General features: G+C 45.3%; 2 protein-coding genes across 2 annotated transcripts; one reads left to right on the plus strand and one right to left on the minus strand.

Annotated features, from left to right (window-relative positions):
• Window positions 1-2,420: 2,420 nt before the first annotated feature.
• Nop16 (NOP16 nucleolar protein) lies at window positions 2,421-8,308 on the minus strand. Its single transcript, XM_036187962.1, has 5 exons — window positions 8,087-8,308; window positions 7,890-7,998; window positions 6,636-6,705; window positions 4,655-4,761; window positions 2,421-2,722 (listed from the first exon to the last, which is right to left on the minus strand). The coding sequence occupies exons 1-5, from the start codon at window positions 8,191-8,193 to the stop codon at window positions 2,579-2,581; spliced, it is 537 nt and encodes a 178-aa protein (XP_036043855.1). The 5' UTR covers window positions 8,194-8,308; the 3' UTR covers window positions 2,421-2,578.
• Window positions 8,309-8,419: 111 nt separating this feature from the next.
• Higd2a (HIG1 hypoxia inducible domain family member 2A) lies at window positions 8,420-9,382 on the plus strand. The gene is made up of 2 exons (XM_036187963.1): window positions 8,420-8,642; window positions 8,953-9,382. Exons 1-2 carry the CDS (start codon window positions 8,489-8,491, stop codon window positions 9,117-9,119), a joined length of 321 nt encoding a protein of 106 aa, XP_036043856.1. The 5' UTR covers window positions 8,420-8,488; the 3' UTR covers window positions 9,120-9,382.
• The last annotated feature ends 1,792 nt before the right edge of the window (window positions 9,383-11,174 follow it).

Below are 11,174 nucleotides of genomic sequence, written 5' to 3' on the forward strand. Positions count from 1 at the left end.
GTCCAGATCTCAGACCAGAATCAAGACTGAGCAGACACTTTGACCTCCCAGCCTCAGAGGGCAAGGACCTTTTTAGGTGTTATGATGAGGAAATCTTTCCCCCACTGCTGTCCCTGGAAGATGACACAAGGACCAGGGGTGGAGTTCCTCAATGTGTGAAAAGGGTCTTTCTGTCCACTCCCATGAACCCAAATGTACAGGGCCACAAAGGACAACTGCATAAACTGGAGTGTCACCGACTTTCTGAAGTACACAATGCCAAAATGGGTATGTTTAGGGAATCCTCATCCTGAGGGAGGAGTGGGCTGAGTGCTTATAGCTCCCATCAGGCAGTTCTGGAAAGTGAATTATCAGACAACAAGTTCCTGTCCTTTACCCCTTTGACCTTTGGGACAGTGACCCAAAGCCTTCTTTTGTTATTTTTTTTCCTTCCTTTCTTGACCGAAAGCATTCAAACCCTTGGAAGGGGATCTACCTGCTGGGGCCAGATCAAGGGGGATAGAAACCAGCTCAGAAGCATTCTGCCAGCTGGGCATAGTGGAGTACTATGGAGGAGAGGCATGGATCCCTGTGAGTTGGAGGCTAGCAGGGTCTACATAGTTTGATAAGCCAGAGCTTAAAAAGTCTTCTCCCTCCATGCTCAGGGCTAGGAGGGAGAACATTATGGAAGCATGTCCCAAGCACATGCCTTAGGCTAGACACTAGAGTCTCAGAGTCCTTGTCCAGAAGCTCAGTTTGTCAAGGGATGGATACCAGGCAAAATTAAAGGCATCACGAGTGAGCGTGCACCTCAGACAAGAATGCATGCACAGTTGTTTTACCTTCAGCAACTGCAAACAGGCAACACTAGCCATGACACAGGAAGCTTACATGCCCTGGGAGCGAGCTTCAGAAGTGGCTTCCAAACTACAGAGTTAAGGAGACCTAGGCAACAGCAAATTTAAATTCTGTGGAGGGTAAAAGATGCAAAAGCCAAATGACAGGAGCTCTGTACACTCTAGGTCCTAAGGACTGTTCTAGGCACCAAATAAGATTCTAGGGCTTGATAGTGTGGGAAGGATGGGCGCTGCCTTCAGAACATTCTTGATGTCATATCCCATTCCCACTTTGGATACTTCTGACCTGTTTCCTTCCCTATAACAAAGATAAAAGTGCATCTTAGCCGGGTGGTGGCACACGCCTTTAATCCCAGCTGTTGTCAGGAGGCAGACAGGCTGATCTCTGAGTTTGAGGATAGCCTTGTCTACAGAGCAGGTTCCAGGACAGCCAGGAACTACACAAAGAAACCCTGTATGTGGGAGGATATGATAAAACCCTGGCAGGGAGAGGATATGATAAAAAGTGCATCTTACCAAATGCCATAGGCAATGTATAAAGCCATGCTTTTCAAGAATGCTGAAGACAAGACAAACTCTAGGTGCTCCCAAGAGAAATTCTTGGGAATTGAAGAGGTTTTTACATGATTCATAGTTGGGGGCAGTTAGGTCTTCAAATGCCCACCTTACCCCTTGCCCATGGTCCTGTTGTAAAATAGGCATCACCTTCTCAGGCTAATGCACGTAGCAGGCCTCCTGGCCACACTGTGGGGAGCCCAGTAGGTGCAAAACAATGGAGTGGAACCTAGTGGTCTGCCAGTTCCAGAAGGCAGCTTTAGGTCCCTGATGTTTTCTTTAAGGCATGGCCATCAAAAGTGAGCAAACAGGATCTGGCTCCTTACCCTTCCACAGCAGCCCAGGCTTCCTGGCAAGTTTCTGGAGGAGACCAAGGCTAAGAGCACTCAAGAGGAAGAAGATGGTGCCTATAAATGCCAACGACTACAGTATTTGTCAAGCCTGATGATCCATCTGCCCTAATAAAGTTTTCCCTGGGACAGAGCTTAGCTGGGTACAGTAAACACAAAACTATTATACCAGTAGTAGCACATGCCTTTAATCCTAGCCAGGGCTACAGAGAGAAACCCAGACTCAAAACAACAACCAAAACCCCATTACACAGATAAAATGCTTTTATCATGTACAGATCACATTCAAATAAAGCATAGGGTTGGGGATTTAGCTCAGTGGCAGAGCGCTTACTAGGCAAGCGCAAGGCCCTGGGTTCGATCCTCAGCTCCAGGAAAAAAAAAAAAAAAAAAAAAAGTAAACAAATAAAGCATCACCTCTGGACACTGAACAGCAAGCTCTGGCTTTTTCGTGAGCCCCAAGAAAGCATAAACCATGGCTTCTAAAGAGTTCCTTCTCCAGCCGGGTGTGGGGGCACACACCTTCCCCTTTAATCTCAGCATTTGGGGCAGAAGCAAGTGGCTGTCTGTGGGTTGGTGGCCAGCCTGGTCTACAAAGCCGAGTTCCAGGACATCTAGGGCTATTAGAAAGACTGACATTCTCTCTCTCTCTCTCTCTCTCTCAAAAAAAAAAAAAAAAGATCCTTCTCATGAGGGGGGAGAGAGAGGAGAGAGAGAGAGAGAGAGACCTGATTCTATAGGACTTTGCCAGCATCATGTGAAACTATACACTCCTTGCCTTAAAACCAAAAGGTTTCTTTGGTCCAGTAGACCCAAGTCTGGGGGTATATACAACACTTAGTCAACCTCCATCTTCTTTTTCTGCAAAGAATCAATGAAGGCTTGCCACTCTGTTGGGTAAAAGCGCTTATAGACATTGACCTTATTCCGAATCTGTTTTGGGGTATCTTGATAATAATTCTTCTCATCCCGGGCCATAGCCTAGAAAGAAAGACAACATGAGGAAGGCCACATCTAAATCCTGGATTGCCTAAATTGAGCATGTCGCCTTCTATCCTTGAGGTCCAGATTTCTCACCTCAAAAGCCATTAGAGCTCTGGAGAGTTGGTTCAGTGGTTAAGAGCACTGGCTGTTCTTAGAGGAACCAGCACGGTTCATAGCCGTCTATAACTCCAGTCCTAAGGGATCTGATGCCCTCTTCTGACCTCTATAGGCACCAGACACACATGCGGTACACATACATACATGCAGGCAAAACACTCACACACATAAAATAATAAAGGGGAAGAAAAATGAGTTCCAGGTCAGCCAGGGCTACATAGAGAGAACCTGTCTTTTTATTTTGAGACAGGGTTTCACTGTGTATCCCTGGCTGGCCTCGAACTCACAGATATCCACCTGCCTGTGCCTTCCAAGTGCTGGGATTAAAGGCGTGCACCACCGCCCTGCTGAGAGACTTTGGTCTTAAAACAAAACAAACAGCCAGAGACATGGAGTCCTCCTGTACTGCAGGGCTGGGAAAAGGGTCCCTCCTTAGGGAAAGGACCAGGCAAGCCTGAGAGAGCAGTCGGCCTTTACAGAGCTGAGGCCATAATCAATTACTTTCACTTAAGTGCAGAGGTCCAGCATAACCAGATCTAGGGTCTCTCTAATAGTCCTGTCTATCTTAGTGAATGCCTTTAATACCAACACTCAAGAGGCAGAGGCAGATAGATCTCTGTGAGTTTGAGGCCAGCCTGAACTACAGAGCTAGTTCCAGGACAACCAAGGCTGTTGTTACACAGTGAAACCCTGTGTCCAAAAACAAACAAATGTGTGCAAGCAGGCCAGGTTAAAAATAAATAAATAAAAACAAGGAAATGGCTTAGCAAGTAAAAGCACTTGCTACATGTCTTGGTCATGTTTTCTATGGCTGTAACAAAACATCATGAGCAAAAACAACTTGAGGAGGAAAGAGTTTACTTGGCTTATATATTCTGAGTCATGTTCCTTGGAGGCAGGAGATGATGCAGAGGCCACAGGAGTACTGCTTACTGGCTTGCGCAGCCTGCTTTCTTTTAGAACCCAGGGCCACTAAGAAAATTGGAGCCTGGTGTGGTGGCACATGCCTTTAATCCCAGCGCTTGGGAGGCAGAGGGAAACAGATCTCTGAGTTCGAGGCCAGCCTGCCTGGTCTACTGAGCAAGTTCTAAGACAGCCAGGGGTACACAGAAAAACCCTGTCTAAAACAAACAAAACAAAAAAAAGAAGAAAAGGAAATGCCCTATAGGCTTGCCTACAGCCTAATTATATGCAAGCATTTTCTCAATTGAGACTCCCTCCTCTCCAGTGACTCTAGCTTGTGTCAAGTTGTCATAAAGTAGCCAGCACATTACGTAAGCCTTATTTTCTGAGTTCATTCCCCAGAACCTATATAAAAAGACAAATTCAGTGGTGTGCATCTATAATCCCAGTACTTCCATAGTGTGATGGGAGGCCAGCATATCAGAAGGAGAATGGAATACAAAGCCAGCTACCCTGGATTACGCAGCACAGCAGCAAAAATGGGAAACCCTGCCTCAGTAAGATGGATGTCAAGAATTTGCCTCTGAAAATTGTCTTCTGACACCTACACACACACACACACACACACACACACAATCCAAAGGGCTGGAGAGAGAGCTCACAGGTTAAGAGTTCTCATTCACATGGCATCTTGTTACAAAGGATACAATACCTTCTGACCCCACAGGTACCAAGCATGCATGATGCACATACACATACATATAGCAAAACACTCATACACATGAAAACCTCTAAATAATGGATGCTTTCTTAGACCTCCTCTTTCATTCTATTTAATTGCAGATCTGGCTGAAACAGTCCAGTGTATTTTCCCAATAAGCCCAAGAGGTTCTTCCCAGTCGGCCTCACCTTATAGTCTTCCCCATGATTTTCCACCATGTAATGAACATATTCAATGAGGTCCCGAGACAAGGTATTTCCTTTCTTCTCTGGGAGGCTGGCTTCTGCTTCCAGCTCTGGGGTAAAAGCCAGAAATGGAATAAGGCATTACCTTCTGCTTTATTTGAGCTGCCCAAACACCCCTCCTCTATTTAATCCCAAGACACAAGACCTGTACTAACAGCACATTCCCATATTCAAGGCTGGAACTCTCTTTTTCAAGCCCCCAAATCCCCAAATCAGCCCCCCACCACTACTCATCCACCAGTGTGGCAACTTCCTGAGAAGCAATTCTCAAGTTATGATTTAAAATGAAATGCACTAAGCTTCCCAGTCTTAATCAGTACCAGGCCCAAGGGCACAAACAAGGAAAGTTGGGCTCCTTTCCAGCCCTACTACCACCAGAAGAGCTCTTCCTGGTGTATTATACCAGTATTTGAAATGAGAAGGTCTGAATTGCTGAACACTAGGGGGGCAGGGCTAGCCCCAGATAACTCACTGCTCCATAAGAAGGGAAAATCAGGGCCATGGAGCAAAAGCAAAGAGACCTCCAGTTCATAGAGAGCCTCAGCTGTATAACTAGACTCTGTCCAAGCAAACAAAATCCACAAATAAAAGCAGAGTGTGCTTTCTCAGCACGAACAAGACCATGAATTCAATCTCAGCACAGCTAGAAGAAAAAAAAGCTAGGCAAATGGGCAAAATATAGAAATGATGTAGTCAAATCTGATCTAAGTGTAAGGCACTAAAATTTCTTACAGTCAAAATCATCTTTGACCTGGTTGTCAAAGGCAGCCTCAGCTTTGCAAAATCAAAGTTCAGGAGAGCTGATATATAGCAGAATGAATATATTCAACATGATTGAACTATACATTTTATTTGTTTTTTGCTTTCAAGACGGTTTCCTGTGTAGTCCTGGCCATCCTTAAACTCTGTAAACCAGGCTGGCTTCAAACTCAAAGAGATTCAACTACCTCTGCCTCCTAAATGCTGGGACTAAAAGCATGTGCCACCACCACCCAGCCAAACTATACATTTTTAAAAGGCCAAGAAGGTAAACTTTATGTAATTTTTTAGCTACAATTTAAAACTTAAAAAAAAAATTAATTCTTACATGGGTAGCATATGCCTTTAATTCCAGAACTTATGAAACAGAGGCAGGTGGATCTCTGTGAGTTCAAGGCCAAACAGGGCAACACAGACTAGAGAAACAAAAACAAATACAAATAATACTACATTAAGTATATGTAGCTTTGTATATACAGTCATGTATAGTAATTCTTTTTCCCCCATATTGAACTGTGTAAAATTCTTATGTGACTCACAAAGATAAGCTAATGACAGGACTCAAGTAATTCATATCAAACATCTGTCTATTCAAATCAGGAGATGTGGTAAGAAAAACAAAAAACAAAAACAAACAAAAACCCCCCACTTGAATGGAGGTGTATATATAGATAAAAGGTTGAGTATATACTTAGCATTCATGAGGCCCTGAGTTCAATTCCCAACTCACAAATACAAAAATAAAAATAAGCCCACAATAGTCAAGGGAAGGGTAGGTAAGAATTGCAGAATATTCTTTCTTTCCTGCAGGGTCAAACACACAGGGAATTTAGATTTGTCACTGGAAAGATTAAATGACAGCAGAATCTCTACAAATAGCTCATCTTTAAGTTCCTGAGAAACTGGGAACAAACCTGACACTACTTTCTTCTTCAGCCTTTCAGATGCCTGATTTTATCTTCTGTGAATGTCTCTGTCTTACCTTAGTTCATACGTTTAAATCTCATCAATATTAGAGAATGTCTCAGCTACGTGTACTTCTGAGCCCTGGATCAGATTGCTTCTCCTCTCTAAATCCTGGTCTCTCCCACTGTAGTGAAGAGACTGAGTACCTTTCCAGCTTTGATAGGGCAGCATGGTGGTCTAGAACACAGCTCACACTCACCATTTACCACATAGGGCTTCCGTACAAGATCCTTGGGTCTCTCCTCTGTGTCTACCTCCATGGCCTTTACCTGTAAAGAACAAAGCCTATGAGACCAATAGACAAGAACTTTTGAACATAGAAAGTTTGACCAAGATTAAGGAAGGACACTGCCAACCACAACACAACTATACCTGATATAAGAAAATCAAAAAAAAAAAAAAAAAAAAAAAAAAAGAAAAGAAAAGAAAAAGAAAGAAAAAAAAAGTAAAGAAAAAAAATCATGTACTTAAAACGGGCTGGAGAGATGGCTCAGAGGTCCTGAGTTCAATTCCCAGCAACCACATGGTGGCTCACAACCACTTGTAATTAGATTTGGCGCCCTCTTCTGGCCTGCAGGGACACGTGCAGACAGAACACTGTATACATAATAAATAAATAAACCTTAAAAAAAAAAGTAAAGAGGAAAATCCCTCCCAGAGGTCAGCAGAACTAGATAACAAGAACTGCTGTGTGGAAACACAGTGAAACAATGCACATGAGAAGTGTTTTGTAAGTTACAAGAGAGTGATGTCAGACATCTTCTCCATGTCAGTTACCTGGCAGTACTTAGATACAGCTTTACATTTAAGAAAACTGGTGTGCCACTTTCCACTTCCATGAAGGAACCGAGAAAAGCTTGCCCAAAGTAAATGGACCAAAATCAGTCAGCAAGCCCATGTATTAGTTTAACTAACCTGCCACATCTTAAGATTTCTGGGAATTTAGTAAAGAACAAAACACAAGATTATGTTAAGGGATTAAGAGGCACATACAATATACAGCTATGCAAATAAATAATATACCATCATGTACTTAAAATTACTATGAATTGAAAAAGAGCAGGAAAGAGGCTAGTGGATGAAGTGAAAGGTGCAAAGGGTGGTCCAGATAGATTTACTGGGAAGTAACGAGATGTCTCAGTGAAGAATAATAACCGAAGGCAGTATAGGAAACAAGATCTCAAGCTCTAGATAGTCAAGGACAGAAAAAAAGATACATTCTAGAAGATTCCACTGAGCGCCCGAGAAGAAATGGTGAGTGGGGAGGGATGGCATTACAAACAAAGCCCATACGTATGCTGAGGAGGGAGTGGGAGTCGTCAAGGGGCTTTGACCAGAATTAGTGCAAGTAAATATGGGAAGGGTGCGTGTAAGAGATCAAATTCTGAAACTCAGCTCACTGAAGGAAGGTGGTGGAGACGAGGAAAATGCCTGAACCTTGCTTTATCAGTACCTTCCTCTTACGGAGGGGAATCGCCTTGTTGGGATCCATGGCCAACCCCATCTCCGCCAGGTTCTGCCGCACGGATTTGGTGTGGTCCCAGGCATGTCGGATGTGGGAGCTAACAGCAAAGAAAGAGAGATCGAGATTCTGTCACCTCGCCGTCGATACTGCCAGCCGAGGCCCCTGCCTCCAAACTGGCCCCTCACCACTCGATCCGTGGCGCTGCCTTCCGACGAGCATTCCGGTTCAGACGCTTTCGGTTGACATTGTAACCGAACTTCTGCCTCCTAGTCTTTCCCTTGGCCTTGGGCATCGCACAGACGGCCGCACCAGAAGCTCAAACTCGAATGCAGCAGCTCAAACTCCGGAGCACACTCTCAGAGCCGCGTGTTAACAAGCTCCGTCCCCAAACGCGCGCAGGGATTCCCGGAAAATGTAGTCTTTTAGTGGCGCCGCCACATGGATTTACTACAACTCCTAGAATGCACCTGACAATGGCGCCTGCGTACTACCCTCAGCAGGCTATTCCCCCGCCCTCGTGGTGACCTCATCAGAAGGCGGGGTTCGGCGTCCGGAATTTTGTCCTACCTGCTCCTTTGCCTGTGGGTATGGCGGCTCCCGGTCCTGTGAATCCAGAGACGTCATTCGATCCGTCCAAGACCCCAGTCATCGAGGGCTTCAGCCCCACGGTCTACAGCAATTCAGAGAGCTTCAAGGAGAAATTTATTCGCAAGACCCGTGAGAACCCAATGGTCCCCATAGGTAAGTGTGTGCTCTAGGAACCGAAGACCGAGGCGACAGTGGTTTCCTAGGGGAATGAAATAGGGGAGGACCAGGTATGCTTTGGGTATGGGAAGGGGAGCGGACCGAAGATATGACGAAAGGACGGGGCGGGGAGGACTGAAACGGATCGTGTCGCGGGGCTTGATGAAGCCAACTCTCCAACAACCCACTCCTGCCTTCCTGTTGTCGTCCACAAATCGTGGCTCTGGGAAAGCGGGGGTGGGCTACATCCTCAAGGAACCTGCAGGACCCAACCTGTTGCCCCCCTTGTGTGTCGTCCTCCCCCCAGGCTGTCTGGGTACCGCGGCTGCCCTCTCCTACGGCCTTTACTGCTTCCACCGCGGCCAGAGCCATCGCTCCCAGATAATGATGCGCACCAGGATCGCTGCTCAGGGTTTCACGGTTGTAGCCATCCTGTTGGGATTAGCGGCATCTGCTATGAAGTCTCGACCCTGAGTTTATGGTCGGGCCTTGAAAGCGCCATGGAAATCATTATAAAACCCAGGAGCAACAAACAGCCCTGTCAGATTTATTCCCTCCTTTTCTGACAGTGCCCTATTGTCATTTGGGTGAGGGAGTGGCCGGTTTTTGTAACTGATTTCTGCCTCCTCCCCATTCCCTCCCGAAATCCCAGGTTCACTTCAATTGGGTTGCATACTAAAAATTTGTGATGCGTCCCCTTAACTACTTAATAAAACCTTAATACACTTGTAATGTGATGAATTCTTTCTTAATCTTATTCGCGTGGTTAAAACCATGATTTTTGGTCTGTTGTTGTTGTTGTTGTTGTTGTTTGTTTTCTAGACAGGGATTCTCCGTGTAGTTTTGGTGCCTGTCCTGGATCTCGCGCTGTAGCCCAGGCTGACTTCGAACTCACAGAGATCCGCCTGGCTTTGCCTCCCAAGTGCTGGGATTAAAGGCATGCGCCACCGCCGCCCGGCCTGGTCTATGTTTTTAGGAAGGAACAGGATGTTGGTAGGATTGGCCTTTAGGAATCAGCGCGACCTGATAGTACCTATAGCATCAAATATCCTGAAGGTTGAGGGAGAAGAATCTTGCCTATGAGTAAGTTCAAGAGTTCAGTGTCAGCTAGTAGAATAACTTAGTGACACCCCATATCAAAATTTAAAGTGGCCTGGGGCTACAGCTCTGGTATAGAATGTGGTCCTTGTGAGGCCCTAGGTTCAGTCTCTAGTCGTGAGAGAGGAACACTGAGCCTAATGCCACCCAGACTTTCCTGGGAACAGTCAAGTCACATAGCCACAAGTTAAAAGTAGAGATTCCCAAATGTTCATCCTTAGGATTCTAGTTCAGTGGGCCAAAGTTGGTTTGGTGGAATAGGGGAACTTGGCCGGCAACTTTCAAGTTTCTGTAGCCTTTAGATAAGGGCTGTCAGAGTCCTGTTGGATGGAGTCAGTGTTCAACACTCAGAACTCTGTCTACTTCTTACTCCAGTTCTGCCTCCTTCGAGACCCTTAGGCTCTGCCCATTTATACCATCCAGCTTTTAACACTGAGTCTCAACAGGAATTTGTGGCCTGTGATCATCAATGTGTTGACTTGAACTGAGCTCCTCCTGTGTGTGACTCTGACCCTCTCAACACCTGCTTCAAGCTAGGAAAAGGGAAGAAAGTGAAGATCCATTTCTTGTGCCTGACATGTCTTAGACCTCTGATTGGAAAGTCCATGTCTAGAGGCACGTGTTTGCACCTCCATTGTGATCTTCGCTGTGAAGCAGATTGCCAGTGCCAAACACTGCATCCTGAAGCCCACCAGGTGTAAGGACAGGGAGGGCGTAAAGAGCTGAAGATGTTGCCACTTTTAAAGGTCATGTCCACTGTCTTAGTGTTTTGATGCCCACCTCTAAAATACATTTGAGAGTTGAATTCCAACTCTCAATTCTTTAGTTATTATTTTGGCAATAGGGACTTTATATTCATTAATAGTTAAAAATATAGTCTTTAAGATGGGCTAGTATCCATATTTTTTAAAAAATTAGACATACAAGACATATGGAAGACAGCCATGTAGAGATGTAGGCAGAACTAGAGGGCTGATTCTTCAAGCCCAGGAAGGCCTGACTGCTGGAAGCTAGAAAAGAGGCACGGGTCTTAGCATCTATAGAAGGAACGGCTTAGTGGTTCCCTGATTTGGGAATTTAGCCCCCAGAACTGTGAGACAATAAATTTCTGATACTCTAAGACACCTGGTTTTTGGTACTTTGTTATGGCAGTCTTAGGGAACTTCTACTGTTGGCAGTTACTCAAACCTTTTTAAACACATGTAGATCATAATGGCTTAAATGTTCTGTTTTACAGCCTCTGCTGAAGGGGAAGGAGATGTGGTCATTGTTGTTTATCCCAAGTCCACAGGAAGGAAGGGCTGAGGAGGGGAGGTACATCTGCAATGCAGCAGGCCCTGCCACATCTTAGAGGGCCCTGGTCACTCCCAAGAAAGAAGGTCTGGCAGGTGGTGTACTCAGTCTTAGACACTACTGCAGAGGCCACTAGCC

The sequence above is a fragment of the Onychomys torridus genome, chromosome 5 (assembly GCF_903995425.1).
Source record: "Onychomys torridus chromosome 5, mOncTor1.1, whole genome shotgun sequence".
Taxonomy (NCBI): Eukaryota; Metazoa; Chordata; class Mammalia; order Rodentia; family Cricetidae; genus Onychomys; species Onychomys torridus.